Genomic DNA, 21101 nt, shown 5'->3' on the forward strand with positions numbered 1-21101 from the left:
ATAACATTCTGATTACCAACATTTTTAAGAATATCTCCTATTAGGGCTGGGTGATATTGCAAAAAAAGTATCACGATATCATGTTTTATATCATTTGATATCGATATTTAATGAATATCTTTTATATATTGGAATTTTTTGTTATTCAACCACTTAAAATGTTACAAAGTGTGTGCAATGGTAAAGCGTAAATACTGAACAATCAAAGCAAACTTTAAGGTGAGAATAATAATGATACAGTAAACCTTAAACTCTGTAAACAACAAATGATCATAATCAAATCTGAGACTTCAAGTAAAGGAACTAGCCATCATTTATTCTAATACACACTGCAACATTACAAATTGTGAAGTTGGGGTGTTCAGATGGGGTGCTAGTGGCTGGGATGCACAAGAAAAGAAACCAAAAAGCCACACTTTTTCATTTACAATCTCCTCACTGCTGCTACACGGCACTCATTTTTGCATGTGTTGTTATTCTGACCTGAAGTGACAAGCGCAAGTGCGTGGTTTTTCTTCACTATTTTCTATGATGTCTCTCGTAACTAGGCGACCATTAATCATTTTCTCAGAGGATGACAAATGGACAAACCATTGCTACATCTCCGAGACAAGTTTATGGAGAAAAGTAAAAAGCACTGCAGTGTTTGGATGCACTGTGTTTGTCTGAGGTAATTAGTCTGCAGTTACTGAAATGTGTATATTCCATACAAAGTGTGAAGCAGATTGGTTAGTTCTACTTACATGAATCACGGTTTTGCAAAATCGCGGCCATAGTTTAATATAACTATAACGCTTCATACCAAAACGTCTTACTGAACTTTTTATCGTTATTGACAGTGGTGTTCAGTCAATAAATATGCATAACAATTTGATCACCCAGCCCTCTTATATAACACAAATGAAAAAAGCAAACAGGCTTGAAATGACATGAGGTGGAGTAAAAGATAATTTTTAGATAAACAACCCAGGAATGAACTGCATTCCTGAAAACGTCATATCGGTAGGATGACACCATTTTCACAAAATAATGTTTCATGTATGCATGTAATGTTTTTTTAGTGCATGGAGACAACAATGGTGTCATTTTTAAAAACCAAAATCTAAATAAATTTGTGAAAACATGTAAACGTAAGATAACACTATAATGTTTTCAAATGAAATCAGTCTTTCCACATAGCAACTCCTGAAAATGTAGGCGAACACCATTTTTAGTTGCAGCTTCAAACTCCAAACATACCCTAAAACACATCTGTATTTGTACAAACCTGTAAGGAGCGCAGGATTCTCTTCAGCCCCTCATAGTCTTTATCTGTGAGTGGCGTCAGAACGGTCATGGCGTCCTCAGTAGACTGGCACTGCGGGCAAACATACTCATCGATGTGTGTGGCTTCGCTCTGTAAGATGCCCACACAGCGCCCGTGGTACCAGTTCTGACAGCGATCGCAACCGATGTAGAACCTATAAAACAATCCGCACCACAATACAATCAGAAAACGGGCTTTTACGTGTACATTTTGAAATATACGTGATGATGAGAGCGTGTGCTTACTGTGACTCGTCGTATGGAGTTCTGCAGATGCAGTAAAGCTCCTCTGTGTTTCCCTCCTGAGCGCGTTTACATTCCGAACAGATGTAGTCGTCCATCTTCTTGGCCTCTTTCTCCGTGATGCCAACACACTCGCCATGATACCAGTTAGAGCAGAGGTCACAGCCAATGTAGAACCTGCAGCAACACAACCTCATTTCAATCTCACATGGACTTCAAAACCATATTTATAGGGCTTCAGCAGACAATTTTAACGTTACTTAAAGTATTTTACCAATTGCTTTTCTTTTACGCGTTTTTTTTCTCTGAGCTACAACTTGCTAAAATCTACTAAACAAAATATACAGAATTGATATACAGTAGATGGTTAAAATTATGAATCAAAAGTGAATTATCAACTAATCAGCAGTTGAAAGGCATCAGCGAATAACAACGTGAAGTTAAACAGTATTTCCACTGTCAAACCAAGACTGGTTCCAAATTAAGTAATTTTGAAAAAGTCTACAATATATATTTGAATATTTTTAAAATTTGCATTTCCCACATAGATGTGTTCATATTAATCTGATAAAAATATTATTCAGAAAACAAAATACATATTATACACACACACACACGCACACATTATATATATATATATATATATATATATATATATATATATATATATATATATATATATATATATATATATATATATATACATATACACATACACACACACACTATGTATGTACATATATACAGTTGAAGTCAGAATTGTTAGCCCCCTTTGAATTTTTTTCCCAAATGATGTTTGACAGAGCAAAGAATATTTCACAGTATGTCTGATAATACTTTTTTCTTCTGGAGAAAGTCTTATTTATTTTATTTCTGCTAGAATAAAATCAGTTTAAAAATTTTTGAACACCATTTTAAAGAAAAAATTATTGGCCCCTTTACGCTATATTTTTTTCGATAGTCTACAGAAAAAAACATCATTATACAATAAGTTGCCTAATTACCCTAACCTGCCTAGTTAACCTAATTAACCTAGTTAAGCCTTTAAAAGTCACTTTAAGCTGTATAGAAGTGTCTTGTAAAATATCTAGTCAAATATCATTTACTGTCATCATGACAAAGATAAAATAAAACAGTTATTAGAAATGAGTTATTAAAACTATTATATTTAGAAATGTGTTGAAAAAAATCTGCTCTTTGTTAAACAGAAAACAGGGGGAAAAAATAAACAGGGGGGCTAATAATTCTGACTTCAACTGTATATAAGAGATGAACACCATGCAAAGAGGTAAACAGCTTCCATTTCTAACTTTTAATATATTAAATTATATTAAACCCCCCCCCCAAAAACTGTTTACACTCTTCAATATAATTAGTATTAAATTAGGGCTGCACGATATTGGAAAAATCTGACATTGCCATGTTTTGTATTTCTGCAATATTTACTGCGATATGAATCAAGCTCAATTTGGAACTTTGGAATTTTATATAAATTGTGATGATTTCATAGGCTTTTATGTGAGTATAACAGTATACACTGAATAATGAAATGTAATTAGTCTTTATTGTATAAAAGATTTCTTGTACACAAATTATTCAAAAGCACTTGAAATCTTACAGTCATAGGCCTAAAAAACAAATCAAGCAAGCACTATTTCACTCTATTAAGGTTAAACTTCACAATCACTCAACAATATGGTTCTTGGTCAGCTATAATTCCACTCAAATGAACTGAAGCTGAACTTCACATTGCGATGTCGATGCTGAAACGATATATTGTGCAGCCCTATATTAAATTATTACAAATTAAAACTCATACCGGATTTAAAAAAAAGAGAAATATGTAGTTTGTTGCCTTTTAAACTCTTATTGATTATTATTATGCCAATAATTAATATATTTTTACTTGTGAAGCAAATAATTAAAACAGTATTATTTTAAAAAGAATGATGGGATTCAATTTAATTAAAAGACAAAAACAACTCCTCAGCAAACTATTATATTCTTAAAATCTAATTGCATTTATATTTGACAAGTGATAAAGCTTCTCGTGCATTTAAGAATTTTACCAAAATGATGATAAATTAAAAGAAAAAAAATAAATAAATAAAGGGACATGAAAGCTCTCCTACTTGGATTCATCGTAGGGCGTCTTGCAAATGCAGTACAACTTGATGTCCCTCTTGTTGTCCTTTGAGGTAGTGGATATCATCTTCTTGCGTTTGGGCTTGGCGGCATCTCTCTCCTCTTCCCGCTTGCGTTTGTGTGTGGACGTGGGTGACGTGACCGTGCCCGTATACGAGGACAGACTGCTGTGAACATGAGTGCTGGCGGCTGCTGCTGCCGCTGCTGCTGCTGCTTGAGCCGCTGCTGCCTGAGCCTTTTCCTTCTCCCGCCGCAGCTTAATCAGATCACGCTTCAACTCCTCCTGATAACACATCACATGTGCAAATGACTTAACATACGCCATCATGCAGATTCAGCACACTTAATAGAGCGTGTGTGTGAGAAAAGCTGAGATGTGGGTGGGAAATGAAAGCATGCGCCTCTACTGGCAGATCGACACTGCTAAGACTGGCATAAATGGGGCAAAACAGTAGCTTACTATGTGCATACATTTTTAAATGTTATTCATTTCTGTAACAGTAAATTGACAGTAAGTCTTCATTATAACCCTAGACTTCTTTCAAAAATATATCTAATATGCAGATTTACTGCATTAGAATAATTTTTTAATTACATGTTGGCATAAGATCCTCTTTTGATTTATTATAAAATTGAGAGGTTCTTTGAAATTTTGAATTACACATGAATGTATTATTGCTTGAAATGTACAATAACACATCATTCAAAAACGACCAGTATTAAAAGAACAAAACTGATACAAAGTCTAAGGATAAACATTATGCCATTATTTACTCACACTTGTCACAATCTTGAGTTTCTTTCTTCTGGTCAACACAAAATAATATAGTTTAAAGAATTATGACAAAAGGTAACTATCGACTTCCATACTAGTTACCCACGTACAACATTCTTCAAAATATCTTCTTTGGTGTCAAGCAGAAAAAAAGAATACCTTTGGAATCATTTGAGAGTTATTAAATGTTTGAGTAAATGTTTATTTGTATGTGCACTATCCCTTTAGCCCGATGAATATGAATGAAAATTAACGTATGACAGGGTTTCTGCAGATATCAAAATGTCAAATTTAAGACTTTTTAAGATCATAAAGTATTAAATATAAGACCTATATCACAATATCAAAAATACGCATACACACCAAGAGAAAATGCTAAATCATAAAATTAGTGGTAAAATAAATGTATTTAAATTGAACAGTACTGAAGACAGGTTAGATGCACCATTGAACTACAGAAAAAAACAAACTAAAAAACAAACTTCTTAATGCTGATTTATACTTTCGCCTGGTGCTGCATCCCGCACCTCATGAAACGAGGCTTTTATACTTGACGTGTTCGCCATTGAGATATTCTTTTTAATGACAGGGGGCGGTCAAAAGAAACCAACCTTAAAATCAGACGGATAAACAGAGAAGTAGACAGTTTCCAGAACTAGGTCATATCATTAATATCATTGAAGATTTTTAAACTAATGTTTTTTTATTATTTATTATAATGATTATAAAGATTTTTATAACCATTCAAGACTTTTTAAAATCAAACTTTGATGCATCACTTGCTTTTGTTCATATCTAGAACAGTACTACCTATTAAAGTTAAATATTAATGGCAACAGAACATGGGTTGCTCTACAATTATATTTTTTATTATTGCTATTATGAATTACACATTACTATGTATATTATGAGTTCACACATTACTGTCTGGCTAATTTCTGTCCGCTACTTATAAGCTAAAAAGGCAATAATGGTCCAACATTCCTGACCATTATCACCAATAAAGTCTAGAAACAGGACATCAGTATATTGTAAACTGATATATTCATATATTCCTTTCCAGTTATTGAAGACATAATTTGTTACTTGTATTAGTTTGTAACTTGTAAATTGTTTTAAATTCTAAATTGTAATATATACATCAGTGTAAAACCTATGAAAGGTGGAAAAACATATTCTGTAATATTAAAACCACATGGTTCTCCACTTTTGTCATGGCCTCTTTTTTTGCTTTAACAAACTTATCCCTCAAGTTTTGCTAAACTTTTACAAAAACTTTCCTCCTTTCCCACAGCTATTGCAATTTCTAGCCAAGAATTATTGGTTATCTGGTTCTCCCTATGATTACGCATGGATGGATCATAAAGATGTCTATCTATACAGTCGTACCTGTTTCAGACAAAATCTCTTCAAAGTGTTTCATATTCAACTCAAATCAAACGTGGCGCTGTGCGAACTGGTCACTCGAGTCTCAAAAGATTTTGTGAGCTCCGCCAGCCCAAATCATGTTGTGCGCACCCAAAGGGAACCTCCGCAAACACAGCGATGATGTCACATTCGCCGCGCACACTGAGTTCAATAACAGAAAGCTGATTGGCTATTGCATGTTGGTCTCATTTGTAGTTGTAATACAACAACATTTGGACTAGTGAAATAAAAAACTACAACACCACTAAAACCAGCAACAACAACAAAAAAGAATTTAAATGAGCATTAGATTTAGCGTTACAGGGACATTGGAATAATAATACCTGTGCAAAAATATTAAAGACCTAGAACAGCGATTTAAGACTTTTTAAGGCCTAAAATTTCGATTTTAAATTTTAGACTTTTTCAGACTCGCAGAAACCCTGATATGAAGAGCATGAAATCTGCTAATTTATTTCTATATAAACAACATGTGTATTGTGAACACAATGTATTACAAAACAGGTTTATCTCTTGAAAATCATTCTAAATAACCAGGAATATAAAATAAAATTGAAATTATTTTGAGGGTCTTAAAGCATTTGCACATTTGTTTTTGTGCCTTACTAAAAGCTGGATAAAAAATAAATATTGTATGCACATCCTCCAGGTCAAAGCAGACCTAAATACAGGATAAGAATTATAACTAATCATTTGACAGGCACTTTTACACAAAATGGATTACAAATTTAAAAAATAGAAGTAATAAAAAATGAAATGTGACTATATATTTTATAGTAAGAGGTAAGTTTTTTAAAAAATAAGAAAACAGGGATTAATAGCATTAAAAGCTCGAAGTAATTTTTATATAAATACAAAAAGGAAAAAGAACAGGAAACAGACAGGAGTGTGGTGGTCTTAGAATTTGTAAAAAGATAGAAAAAAAAAACCCTAACCGTTCAAACACACATCCTGAACTCAAAGCATCTCAGATCAGTGTAAATCAGAGAAAGTTTGGTCTCTTGTTGTTGGTCTCACCTGCACCTGCAGCTGCAGTTCTTTATCCAGCAGAGCTCTTTTCTTCAGGATATCAGCTTTGAGCTGCTCTTTGTGTTTGAAGAGCAGAGCTGACAGTTTGCTGGCGTTCTGTTTGCTGCGCTTCTGCTCCACAGACTCCTCCCGCTTCCTCTTTTTGGCCGCCTGCCTCTCATCCTTATCGATTTTATCCAGGATGAACTTCATCACCTGGTTACAGACAATCATCCTGCCCAAACAGACAAAAGACATTGGATCTGGCTCATTAAATTCAGTCTATTCCTAAGTAAGAGCTCTGTAAATACAGTTTATGTGTGGATCGAATAATGCTTTGTTAGTTGGGATTTAAAAATCAATATAATTTCTGAAACAAAAAGTTACTTGAATAGGAACAAATGAGAAAAAAAAAAGATAAAAAAAGTGTTTACCTCTGGTTCTCCTCTCTTTCAGCAGGAGTCATGGTTTTCTTCTGCTTTAACTGCTCTATAGCCACATTCTGCTTCTGAGCAACCTGAGTGAAAAAATGAGGAGCGTTTAACCTTTTCTATTTGTGTACACCATTAAAAAAACGTTAAAAGCATTTTAACTTCTGCAATGTCAAATATTGTTTAGAAAATGTACTTTATTTGTAAGAAAATCAGGAGCAAATGCCCTGAAAACAAAAAACTTAAATCTATTTTAAAAACATAGTTAGCACAACTTCAATTGAAAACCATAGTAATTGCGGTTTAAAATGCTCAAGATGTGAATCCAAACTAGCATACATGGCTGTATTTAGACAAATGTCCTTTAAGCAGATATGAAACTTATACTATAAAATGGTCTAAGCAGTTAAACAATTTGAAAATAGACCAAAGACTACAATGTGTGAAAAAAGTCTGACTATGACAGTGTTAACTTAATTCGTTTATACGAACAGATTTAATACATTCACTTCGATTACTTTTATTTACTGTTTTTTTATTCAATTCTGTTTAATTCAAACCAAGTTGTGACTTCAACACCTTAGTTGATTCTGAACAGAAATATTGTATTCTAATCTGTTATTTACCTAAGAATCAATAAAACTGTTAACCACTAACATTTGTACCAAAATTAATTTGTAATAATATCAAAATAAAGGACCTGTAGCTTGATCAACATGAGATTTTGCTCATATTATGAGTCATATCAAGAGTCTTTATTTTAGAACATGCAGAAACATGAAAAAAAAATAATCTCTGAACAAATCATACGGCAGTCATTCAAATAATTTGGTAAAAATAAAAGCATATTATGCCCAACAACTGACATTTTAATAAAACCACCACATCTTACAGTTTAGTAATAACTTCATAAAAATAATGGTTTAATAAAAAAATTGTGTTTGCTTCTTTTACTTCCCAAATTAAATTTGTTCATGAGGATCAAAAATATTGTATGAAATATTAAAAATGATGTAACCCACCGGTCCTACTGCACCCAACCCGGTCTGAGTTGGAATTGAACTGGCGATTCTTTGTATGGGAGTTGGTTGCTCTAACAAGGAGGCTAAAAACCATGGCCCCTAGCATCTGACACTAGAGCACGTTTTGAGGTCAGAGGAGTGAGGTTTACCTGCATAGTACTTTGCTAGCTGGCCTCCATTACACTCACCCCCCTAAACCTCACTTCCATCCTGGATGAGCCCCCACATGTAACCCAACGGTCCTACTGCACCCAACCCGGTCTGAGCTGTAATTGAACGGGCAATTTCTTTGTATGGAAATTGGTTGCTCTAACACCAACTGAAACAAAATATTAAATAACTTCCTGCTTGCAGATCATTCCCTTATAGCAAACTAACAGTAAGAGCGGTGTGGTTAGGAATATTGTAGCCGAAGCTGACAAACTGACATCAACAGAGAATAAAAAACACTTTAAATGTGGAAGCAAATGACTTGAGCAAATGAGATTTACCAAAACAGATATTAAATTGTTCAACTAAAAAATAATAAAGTGCACTAGCAAAATAAAGAGTCAATTTTGATTTCACATGGACTTTAAATAAATATATGAATTAACTCTGAAAGTGTACATGTGTTCTGACCTGTTTCTGTATGAGGTCGCTCTGACTGACGTGCTGTTGGGCCTGTTCTCTCTTAGCCTCCTGCTGTTTCTTCTTCTGCTGCTGCTGTTCGCAGAGCTGCTGGATGCGCTGGAGCTGCTCCTGGACGCTGGCCGTCTGGATGGTCACTAAATTCTGTATCTGGTGCGCTTGAACCTGCCCTCCACTCTGCTGCTGGATCTGAATGGGCAACTGCAGTTTGATCTGTTGGGGCATCCCGGCGGTGGTTCCGACCTGAGCTTGAAGCTGGGCTGCAACCTGACTCTGGATGTGTGACAGGACCTGCTGCTGGAGGCCGGGGACGCTGAGGAGCTGTGGGGGGAGCTGGATCTGGGGTTGGACTTTGGTGACGGTGGTCTGCGTGACGGGGAGGGTGGTGATCTGCTGTGGAGGAGCAGCGGCTGTGACCTGCGCTATCTGAGGGGTCGGGACGGGTGTAGGGGGCACGACTGGGTTTTGAGGAGGGAGCTGTGGTTGAGGCCGGAGCTGTACAGGTGGGTGGGGCTGTATAGGTGGAGTCGGTTTGGGAATGACGGCAGTTTGGATTGGGGCAGGTGTGTGCTGGACTGGCTGGGATGGAGGCAGAGATGGTGGGGGAGGAAGTGAGGGTGGAGGTTGAGGCTGTGGAGCGAGACGAGCAGCTGGAGAGGGAGAGAGAACATGTGTAGAGCATAAACAATCTGAACAGCAGAAATATGAAGACATTTTCAAGCACCAAAAATATTTTCCAACTAAAATCTCTGGTAGGTGGTTAGCAGCAAATAACATCTGTATCCTTTAATATACATCTGTATGCATGTATATGTGTGTCATGTGACCACTTGACTGGTGTGTTAAATTGCAGAGCTTGTGCAAACCTATCCTGCTGTTTGTGTGTGCTGTTTTATTTAAGCTGCCATTTTTGTTGTTTTATATATATATATATATATATATATATATATATATATATATATATATATATATATATATATATATATATATATATATATATATATAGATATATATATATATATATATATATAGATATATATATATATACACACACACACACACACACACACACACATAATAATATATATATATATAATATATAATATTTTAAAAACTATGGAAAACACTCTGGAAACATATTTTCCCAAAAAATTCATTTAATTTTTCTAAACTTTTCTAGACCTGGAAATTACTTTTACCATTTTAACCAAATTACATTGTTTATTATATTACCATACTTTTCCAAACTCTGCAGAAGCCCTGCATCAAAAGACTACTAAACAGTAAAAACACTGGCCTATTTTCACTGAAAGGCTGTGCTCAGCTGCAGGCATACAGTAAGTATCAAAACTGAAATACTTGTGTTCTTTTCTGAAAAACTACTGTCCCACCTGTCTGAATGGGTGCTGGAGCTGTGCTGGTGGCCGCAGGGGGAGCAGCTGTGGGTGGGACGCTGGATGGGGTTGTGTTGATGGGGGCAGCAGGAGCAGACACTGGTGCAGGGGCAGGTGTGGGTGCAGGGGCCATGGGTGTAAACAGGAAACGCTGGACTTGGCCGTTGGGCATAGCTGCCTGCATGAGCTGTTGACCAGGTCCCGGAATGACCGTCACCCCTTGAGGAATGACCTGCAGCTGGCCTGTGGTCTGACCCTGTCCCTGGATCACTACAGTCAACCCCTGGTTCCCACCCTGAAGAGTGAAAAACATTAATTAATAAAAAAAAGTTAATTAATAAAAAGTTTGTTACATCTACTGACAAACAGTTATTGGAATAGAGTGCTCGAGCCAAAACCCCGAAACAAGCCAGCATTTTAACACTTTCAGTTCCATCTTCCCACAGTTATAATTTATATTTGGTAAACATGCCAACAAACATTATTAATAAGTTAAAGCGAAATACCATGGTTATCGGATTTAACTCATTGCTAGCATCTTGTTTCCACTGGTATGTTGGCTTAAACATGCCAATGACATGAACAATAAATTAAAACACGCTTACAAAAGCAGTAGCAATTTACTAAGCATATTAATGTACTAAAACAATTTAACAAATGCTGCTAACACATAGCAACCTGTTATCAACATCCCAGAAACAGCAAACAATGCCACGGTTCACTTTTCGCAATCTTGCAGATTTTTTTTTGTGCAATTTGACATGCAAATTTTTTTTTTTTTTTTTTTACAGCGTATTGTGTTCTGCATCCTGATTGGCTGTAGACCACTGTCAATCAATCTCCTCCATGTCTGGTACAGTACAGAATGTGTTCAGCTTGCCAAATTAACATAAATCTTTGATCGCTAACAGTGTGAGTTTTAACAAGGATGCAAAAAGTGTTGTAACTGTCCACAGCAAGACCATCGTAAAAAGGGGTGGCACACCGGATGCGCCGCGCCACGCAGCTCCATGCAAACATAGTTTTCAGAGTACACACACCGGCATCATAAGTTGACGGCTGTCTGCAGTGCCCAGCTAAGACTCGGCACACTGTTTATACTTCTGCCGCACCACAGAGCGCCATCTGAAAAGTGCAAATATGTGCGTCTGGTGTGTGTTACTTTCAACTGTCATGTGTGCGGCGCATCTGCTGTGACCTCCTTAGGAATGGAGTCTGCTTTAGCTTTGTGGATCAGTGACTGCAGGAAAAAGAACATTATGCTGGACGCCAATATAATTCGTACTAATACTAAAAAGCTTTATGAACTTTTTGCTGACAGCGATGAATGTTTGGCCTGACAACAGATTTTGATCTTTGATTTCATGCTATAATATTGGACTTATTTTTCTACGATGGTTTGAACTTTGAGAGTGTTTAAACAAAAGAGAGAAGTGTAAAAATGTTAATGCCTGTCTGAGAAAAGTGTCTAAAGTGTGTAGTGAGGGGTTTTACAGCCTTAAAACATCTATAATAATTGTATAAAAAAAAAAAGCTATTTTGCAGATTTCACCTATCCCGGGCAATTTTTAGAACGTAACTCCTGTAATAAACGAGGGACCACTGTATTGTGAAATATCATAAATCATATCAAAGTGTGGGTTGAGTGAACCCTCAAATCCCTAAAATCATCTTCATTCATTCATTCATTTTCAGCTTAGTCCCTTTATTAATCTGAGGTCACCACAGCGGAATGAACCGCCAACTTATCCAGCACATGTTTTATGCAGTGGATGCCCTTCCAGCTGCAACCCATCTCTGGGAAACATCCATACACACACATACACTATGGACAATTTAGCCAACTCAATTCACCTGTACCACATGTCTTTGGACTGACCCAGCAGAGGGTCAAACCAGCGACCTTCTTGCTGTAAGGCGACAGCACTACCTACTGAGCCACTGCGTCGCCTGAAAATCATCTTAAACATGCTAAACTTTAAACTTATTAAGTTTTTAAAAACTTCTTCAAACAATCTGGTCAGTTTTTTTCAAGTCAACTACAACAAACTAAACCATTTTTTTTAATAAACACCCAAAGTGTTGTCAGAATCTTAATGGTGATTATGCTAATGCTGTTAATAGTCAAGTCGTGTTCCCCTGTAAAGACTATCGTGATGGACAAAATGTCAATACATGTTTTTATGGCCAGAAAGCTTATTTTCTCCAATCATCTAAAAGCCAATAGCAAATTAAGGAAAACAGTGTGATGTTAAGATTCAGGTAGGCCTATTAAAATATGCCACCACTGCAGAGCTCTATAAAGTGCACAGATGGTATTACACTTGTACAAACCTGAGCCCCCTGGGTGAGCTGTGTGAGCTGGGCCAGTGTGAGTTTGACCTGACCCTGCTGTGGTCGTGGAGAAGCGGGCGTCTGTGGGGTCTGGGGTTGATTTGGTGTGGGGAGGCGAGGAGGAGTGCCCACCACCTGAGTGCCTGAACTTGTCTGCACCTGCTGCTGTGTTTGGCCTGTGTGGTATAATCATTGACAGTTACACAGTCAGAAAATTGTGATGCATTCAAAAGAGAGCCGTAACTCACTGTGGATATCCCATGTGGGTATTTGTATACAAAATATTTTTGTACAATGACCACTATTTTGAATGAAGCCCTATCATTTCATGTTTTCTCCTATCCTATTCGCTAATAAATTAAAAACTAATAATTAATCCCATTTAGGATGAATTAAATACCTTGCTGAACCATCAGGGGTGTGCGAATGATAGTCTTCCCCAGAGTGGTGGCCTGCTGCAGGGGAGAACGTATTACAGTCATCCCTGGTCGCAAGGCGGTTCCAGTTGTCAGGACCTAAGCATAAACCATTACATTAATTATTACAACTGAAACACACAAAGCAGGGTTGACCAGAGTGGATTATTTTAGTGCAAGCTCAAACCTGCTGCGTGGAGGTGGTTGTGTTGGGTCTGATGTTGATAGTGGCTGTGCGTGGCTGGAATGGAGGGAAGGACTGTGCATTGCCTGCTGTGCTTGATGGAATGATGCCCACCACCTTTTGCTGTACCTGCACCAAACCTGTCAAAACAGAGTAACAAATTACATAGATAAATGGAAATTCAAATTTTGTTTTTTAAGAAGACGTACCCAAGGCTGCATTTATTAGCTCATGAATACAGTGACAAGGGTAATAAAGAAAACACTACTACAATTGTCATGGTTTAGCAAATGCTCCAATTGTTATGCAAATCCTTTTAGGGAAGCATGGCTCTACGATCAGTAGCAAATCTCCATCCAGGTCAGAAGACACTCTTGTGTGACTCCAAACTCCAAATAAGCTGAAGAATAAAGCCAGGAAATCCCCGTCAGTTTCTGAATAAGCTGTTTTAACTGTTTTCATTAGCTATGTTTCGATCCACCTATTATGGAAAAATCAGTTGATGGAAATGTTAAGATGCGCATAAGTCTTGAAAATGCGCATAAAAAAAAACGTATACATATAACAGAGTAAGATAAACCTTTTATTTGATAAGAAAAGATGAGCATAAACTACAATCGAAACACTTTTACTACACAAATTCAAGTACGCGCATTAAAGTCATGTGATTTTGTGATCATGTAATGATGAAAAATGTGTGTGAATGAACAAACTTAGCAGCTGACCACATTGTAAAACATCTGAAATGTTGTTTTGGTCATTCTAAATCGCCTTTCTAAACCATTCCAGTATTAGTGTTATTCTATTACTAATTACCTCCAGAACTGTCAAAAGCGTCTGTTCTCCGCGTTTCATGCCTTCAAATGCCACCACGCATTCATTGCGGGTTGGCATCGTCATCTGAGGCGCAAGTCATTTATTAAATAAGGAAAAGAATTGCGCAGCTTCTCCCACCTCAGCAAATTCAGTTTTTACTGTTACTGTTAATCAAGAAGTGATGATTTTGTTCTCTCCGTTCTCTCTGCTTTATACGCACATCTTTTATGAGATATTCTAGTTTTGCGCATACATTTAATTTGCTTTTTTGGATGGAAACATAGCTATTGATTCAAAGACCATGACAACAATGTTTTATTTAAGTTCTTACAAATCTTACTAAAATTTCCCTGATAATAAATTATACAATAATGCAATGTGAATGAAATATGTTATGCGCCTAATTTTTTGTAAGAAGCCACATTATCTCACAAAGGAACTTTCCAAGAAAATTAGAAAAAGTTTAAAGTTTAGCTTAGTTATAAATGTGGTATTTACACATTTTCAGATGTAGCAGTATTTACTACAGAGCTGTAATTTGGCTACAGACTTTTGAACAGTAGTGAATTCACCACAGAGACTGACAGATGAAAAATTAGTCAACCAGATTTAATTAAATATATAAAACAGTAAAGCCATAAAACATACATAAAGCTTGTACCAAAGTGTTTGGGATGTTCACAACAACAGCAATAAAACTGAATCATAAACTTTCACTGAGACTACTTTCATTATCCAACACACTTGTGGGAATGGTGGATGGAAAGAACCAGCTCAATTGCATTAAAGACACAGACTACAAACACAACTACACTGTCATCTGAGCCAAAAATGGGCATATTCAGGAGGATATAATAAATAATCTGATGGGTATTTTGAGGTGAAACTTTAAACACATTCTGGAGACAACTTATCTTACATCTTGTAAATGGTGTAAAATAGGAGCCCTTTAAAACAAAATTGCATGCCAATGATTTTGGAGGCCTGTCGTACCTCCTTGAGTGGTTGGCACGTTCACTGTGACTATCTTGCTGTTGGCTGGAACAGGTAGTTTAGCAGCAATGACACTGCCGGCCATTGACCCCGGAGCAGCAGCGATGTGGAACGTTTGCCCAGACGTGGTGGCGCTACTCGCCGCCACAGTCACGACCGAACTGGTAGAGACTGTAAGACACAGGTCTGATCACTACCCTAACACATACATCTTATTCAGGAAATACAGCAGCGGTTGCATCCAAGAACGCCACGAACAACAAAACAATCTCTCAAGCACCACCACAGGTAAGCCAACCAAAATAACAACTGCATATGCAGCTAATTTCCAACCAAATACACCAACGTGCAAAAAAATAGCACACAACAACAGCAACAACAAAAGCACCTAAAATAAAAGACATCAAGCAATGTTTTAAACCATGCCTTCTCATAACACCATGTAGACTGACCTGAATTGCCCTGTTGGCCCTGCTTGACCCAGGAAGCAAAGGACTGCTGGAAGTTCTTGTTTTGCTGGAATGTCACCGGAGAGCCCAGCTTGGTGGTCATTACCACTTTTGGCGTCGAAGTTACCTGACCGCTTATAGAGCCCACCACCACCTTCTGAGTAGTGGTCCCAGGGGTCGTAGGGGTGCTGGTCAAAGTGGATGTGTTGCTGGTGGTACTAGGTTTCTGCTGTTCTAACCGTTTCTGAAACAAAACAATTTATAAGCTCTTCAATTTAACAAAATAAAACAAAGATCCAAGGCAATCAGATATCAGACAAACAAGATTACTTCAAGGGAACACACACCACCAAGTGATAATTACAAGCGATCAAACAATCAAGAGGCCCATTAGGAAGAACACCCATTTCTGTTAATAGTGCCCCTGGTTAACAAAAAAGGGGCGCCCCAGGTGGGCACATGTCTACATTCCCACCTGCTGGGCTGCCAATCTCTGCTGCTTTAGCTGAGCTTCCAATTGGGCCTTGACCTCCTCTGCTTTCTTCTGCACACTAACCTTAGTTGGGTCAGCCGCCTGTGCCTTTTCCCTCTCAACCCTATGAAATCAGAAAGTTCAGAAATCTTAAACTTAAAAGTGTACGGCCGAACAAATAATGATAATCAAGGACATATTGATAAAAATACCAATTGGAAAGGGTCTAAACGTCAATAGGAAAAAAAAAAACACACACAAAAAAGGGAGAATTCCCACCTTTCGGTAAAGGCTCGAATCTCCCAGAGTTCAAGGTCTTCCTCGGCCACCCAAGTTTCGATCACAACTGGCCCTGTTTGCTTAGCTGGTTCTGGCTTCTTTGGTCTTAAAGCACTTGAACGAAGGCCTTTCCTTTGAGGTGTGGGAGTCTCTACTCAAAGGAATGATAGACAGACCAAAAATAAAAAAATCCACATCTTTAACTAAAGCAGTTGCCTTGCATACTGACTCTTTGAATCATTGTTACCTTTGGGAGTCTCAGGCACACCAAGGGGACAAATGATCTTCCTGATGCAATACTCTGAACGAATGCCATAAGGACCAACATCTCTCCGCTTAATGATCTCAGTTGTGGTGATGTCAGTGTCGGATGTCTCTGTTAAATCACACACACAAAAGAGGTTGAATGTTGACTATCAAGTTCTTTGATGCCAAATTGACTTTAAAGCTGTTAAGTGCCAACCGGTTCGTGTTGTTCCTCCTGTGGGTGAAGGTTTTACAGACATGTCATCCCATCTGAGGCAGGCCCAAAGTAGTCGTAGCATTAAGCTCACTCCAGCCAATGACCTAACCGTCTGGAGTCGGTACCTATATCAAAGAACCTCCAACTCATGAGCATCAGAGATTTAAAAGGATTAAGTGTTTATACATTTTCTAAATGCCAGCATCTATGGCGATACATTTTCTTATTGCCAGCACATAAAGCAATTTTCATTTACAGAACCAGTTAATCCATACACAAGACTTTCATACAAGCAGAGATTTTAATCACAGCCAAATGCATTATTCTAGTATGGAAAAAAAACACACCTCTAACATTGTACCTGGCCTGCATTTATTTATTTTAACAGCACATGAACATCTGTGAACCAGATATGTGTGCTCTTGTATATTAGAAATACTTGGGACCATGTAATAAAGGAAAGAGCTAGAGATGCTGTTAACATATGTTATCCTAAATAAGCACACGATAACCAAGTAATCAAGATCTTCAGAATGACCAAATCTTCAAGCAAAGTTTGCTAAAGCTAATTTTGTCAGAACAAAGGCCCTATAGGAGCAGGACTCGACCAATGGCTTTCTGGTCTAAAGGTTTCTGAACTCAAAGCAAATCTACAAATTAGGCAAAATAAGTTAGGCAAGCATAACTGTCTATAAACAAACTTGCACACTCCACTGTGATGAGCCAAAAACTGTTAAGTCTGTACAACAGTCAATATTTAAAGATTGTTTTAATAGACATAAGTAGCCTATTCCACATTTTAGGACCTACTACAGATAAAGCTTGGTCTCCTTTTTTTAGATTGGATCTGAAGACTTCTAACATTTTCTGGTTCCATGACCTTAAACATTTGCCAGATATTTTAACAGTAATAAAATAAGAAAGATAAGACGTTACCTGTATGTTACCTTAATAACATACAGTAAATATTTAATCTCTATTTAACCATGAGACATATCTGCAACCAGTTTAGGGAGCACAGGATGTGGGTAATGTGTTCAAATTTACAGGTGCCAGTAAGAAATCTAGCGGCTGCATTTTGGACCACTTGTAGGCAATTTATACAAGATTGGCAAATACTTAAATAAATTGAGTTACAATAGTCCAAGCATGATGATATAAATGCATTAATTAGGTCATGTATGTTCGCTAAGGGCTGATTTATACTTTCACCTGGCTCCACAGGGCGAGCTTCCGCAGAGTGTGTGCACAGCTGGGAACTGTGAAGGCTTTTGTACTTGACGCGCTTGCCATTGTACTATTATCAAAGTAACTGGCATGACAAAACAGTAGTAAAGAAGTCAGTGAGTTGAAATGATAAATTAATGAATTTAACTAAATGTAAAATGAATAAGTTGTGGATCATTTTAGAGGACAATCGTAAAAATGTTTGCTTTTAGTACAGATGGGAAAATGGGACATTTAGGCTACATCTTATGTATCCAAGCTAACTGCGTACTTAATGCAAAACCTTTTAGACAATACAAATAAAAATATTTACTTATTTAGCCTTGGACAACTTGTGAACAAAATATATGCCTTGTTTTTCCTCAAAGCTTCAAATGAAACCTCAAGGAATTCACATCAGGCGTTTGATTTGAATTTTTAAAGGTGTTGCATGTTTAAAATCTCCTAGCTCAGCTAGTTACGGTTAAGTTGTGCACTCAGCCAGCCGAAATCATGTTCGCACCCAAAGTGAACCTCCGCCAATGCTGCGACAATGTCACATTCACCGCAAACTAGCAGACGTGTGGAGTATAAACCAGGTTTTAGATCTAGAGTAAAATTCTCCTTGAAAGTGACCTTCAAAGAGCCGCAGCAGACAACCCTGCCCTACCCTTATACATTTGCTTTAGTAACTAACATTTCTGAAAGAAAACATCCAATACAGATGTACAAGATACAGACCTCCATGTGATCCCAAACGTTGGTCGAGGGGATGGGTAAGGCCAGATGTCTAGGGCTGGCTTGGCATTATAGTTAAAGATTGGAACTTCACGGATGCCACCACGCCTTGCAAGCTTCTTCAGCTCATCATTGGGAAGCACAAAGATACTCTTTTTGCTACTCTTGGTCACAAATTTGCGGTAGGAGGGCAAGGCTGTTCCGGACCTCGTTTTCTTGGTGCGAGAAAACTTTAATAGTCGTACCCTGTCCCTGGTGGAATATTCATGACTTACTGTCATAGATTTTACAGTGGACCCACTAGGACTTGACGTGGTATCTGTCAGTGTTTTCATGACTGTAGTCTTGCACTCTGTTGTTAGAGTGGCTTCCTGGGATGAGCTCATAACCTTGGTAACAGTAGTGGTAGTTGTAGAGGAGAGTGTTGAAACAGAGCTGCTAGACTCCACCTTAGAATCTTTTAGCACAGATGTACTGATCCCGTTGTTGGAAGCAAGACTATCACGAGAGGTCAACACCATGCGGGACTCTGTGGACACTGTGGTTGTAGTTGTGGTGACTTGAGTAACGACAGTAGTAGTCTCGCCAATGCTGCTGCTGTTTTCAGTGAGGTCACTGCTTAAGCTGGACTCTTCTACTGAAGGGACGGGTGAAGGAACAGAAGGTTTTGCCTCCACCACTTGCATCGGCTCCACCTTAGAGCTATGACTAGGCACCTCGGATCTTTCATTTGGCTCAGAAGCTACAGGAGAAGGTTCAGGTACAGAGAGGCTAACAGAGGAATCTATAGGTCCTTCAATGTTGTTTTCCAACTTGGCCACTTTCTGAGGTGGTGGATAATCAGGGTCAAGCTTAGTAACTCCTTTCTCCTCATCCAAATTCACCTGAGGAATCGCGCTATTAGTCCATTCTTTAAGACACTCTTGAGTGGCGTCACCATTCATTAGTGACTTTACTGGTTCCTTTGGTGATATTGCTTTGATATCCTCTACAACGGTATTAGTTAACTCCTTTGTGTCACCATTATCAGTCAAATTTTTACATTCTGGGTCAACAGTAACATCCTTCCCGTTTACTTGCACAGGCACAGTTTTCTTTACGTCTAGATCATTCTCACTGTTTTCAATGTTGTCCTTTCCCTCAGAGTCTTCAGGTGGACATGTAGCTTCTGTAATGTTTTTATCAGGCTTAGCATTTAAGGTGAGACTTTGATCCAGACTTTGAGAGTTTCCATTAAGCTCAGACATTGCGACCCTACTGGCGGTCTTGGGATCGGTTTCTGGCAACTTCTGCTGATTTTCTTTTGGGGCCAATTCAACATAATCATTTAATCTGACATCCAGAATGTTCTTCTGTCCTGAAGTGTTTGTCTTTGCCGGTTCATCCTCTTGGTTAAAAACGAGCCGCTTGACTACATTGTCTTTTTCTTGGATCGCAAGACACGCTACTCCCTCAGTCTGTCTAGCCTTAGGAGTTTCAGAGATAGTTCCTTCAATCTTGACCTTATGGTCTTGAGCAGCTAAGGTTGTCTCTTTGTTTTCCACTGCCATTTCAGTCGAGGGTTTAGAAGTAGGTGCCTGCTTGAGTTTATCAATCCTCTGCTTCTCTTCTATTGTGAACTGTTTGACCCGCCTCTCCAAAAGGCCATCAAGTTTTGATGCCTTCAATTTCTTGTATGCTGTGCGTTGCAAAAAGCCTTCACTAACATTTACAACATCATGCCAGAAGCATTGCTGGGGTTGATTCAAAGTGTTTTCCTTCGCCACCTCACTATCCAAAGGCTCTGCTTTCATAGTAGAGTCATCGGTTGAGGCGTTGGTGATTTCAACTGCAAAGATTGAATGAGAGGCACATTTAGCAGCTGTTCCATATGGCAAATATTTTAATACATTCCACTATTAGACAAAACATGCTCTATAATTTCTAATATGTTGTACTTTTTACAGGAAAAAGTGTAGAATTACCTTTTCCCTCATTTGCAGAGTTAGCAGTGCTGGTGTCCATTTCTTCCACAGATTCGTTTTTCTCATTACATTTCTCTTCAGTTCTTTCATTCATTTTTTCTTCATCTTGTTCTTCAACTTTTAACACATGATCTTTTTCCACTGATAGCTTTTCTTCAGAAGAATCCAGAGATGGTTCCTGGACATTATCCTTATCAGGCACATTTTGAGATGACATTTCATTTGTTTTAACCACAGTTTTTGGTGCTCCTGAGAGAGCTGCCTGATTGTCCATTCCAGTTTTAGCTGCTATAAAAATAATAATAACAATAAAAAATAATAAAGTTTTAGCTGACAAGTACTTTCAAAATAAGGCTTTTCTGTTTCCAAGACAGTTTGACAATTATTTTATGGTATTCTATGGAAG

The 21101-nt window shown here is 37.7% G+C and overlaps 1 protein-coding gene across 5 annotated transcripts in view; it reads right to left on the reverse strand.

The window, feature by feature from the left end:
- The window catches only part of bptf (bromodomain PHD finger transcription factor), a 44825-nt gene that overhangs the window by 4661 nt on the left and 19063 nt on the right, over positions 1-21101 (reverse strand). For 2 of the 5 annotated variants that reach the window (XM_056453470.1, XM_056453467.1), the window contains exons 12-29: positions 20696-20983; positions 18735-20559; positions 16788-16912; positions 16572-16700; positions 16325-16475; positions 16130-16169; positions 15577-15817; positions 15125-15295; positions 13319-13455; positions 13116-13230; positions 12716-12891; positions 10379-10676; positions 8979-9637; positions 7339-7421; positions 6914-7139; positions 3681-3976; positions 1552-1725; positions 1268-1460 (exon numbers count right to left, since the gene is read on the reverse strand). In XM_056453470.1, coding sequence (XP_056309445.1) covers positions 1268-1460; positions 1552-1725; positions 3681-3976; positions 6914-7139; positions 7339-7421; positions 8979-9637; positions 10379-10676; positions 12716-12891; positions 13116-13230; positions 13319-13455; positions 15125-15295; positions 15577-15817; positions 16130-16169; positions 16325-16475; positions 16572-16700; positions 16788-16912; positions 18735-20559; positions 20696-20983 — 5327 coding nt within the window. Of the gene's footprint in view, positions 1-1267; positions 1461-1551; positions 1726-3680; positions 3977-6913; positions 7140-7338; positions 7422-8978; positions 9638-10378; positions 10677-12715; positions 12892-13115; positions 13231-13318; positions 13456-15124; positions 15296-15576; positions 15818-16048; positions 16170-16324; positions 16476-16571; positions 16701-16787; positions 16913-18734; positions 20560-20695; positions 20984-21101 lie in introns of all 5 variants that reach the window. The other 3 variants (XM_056453469.1, XM_056453466.1, XM_056453468.1) reach the window with 2 other exon arrangements.

Source organism: Danio aesculapii, chromosome 3, assembly GCF_903798145.1.
Source record: "Danio aesculapii chromosome 3, fDanAes4.1, whole genome shotgun sequence".
Lineage (NCBI taxonomy): Eukaryota > Metazoa > Chordata > Actinopteri > Cypriniformes > Danionidae > Danio > Danio aesculapii.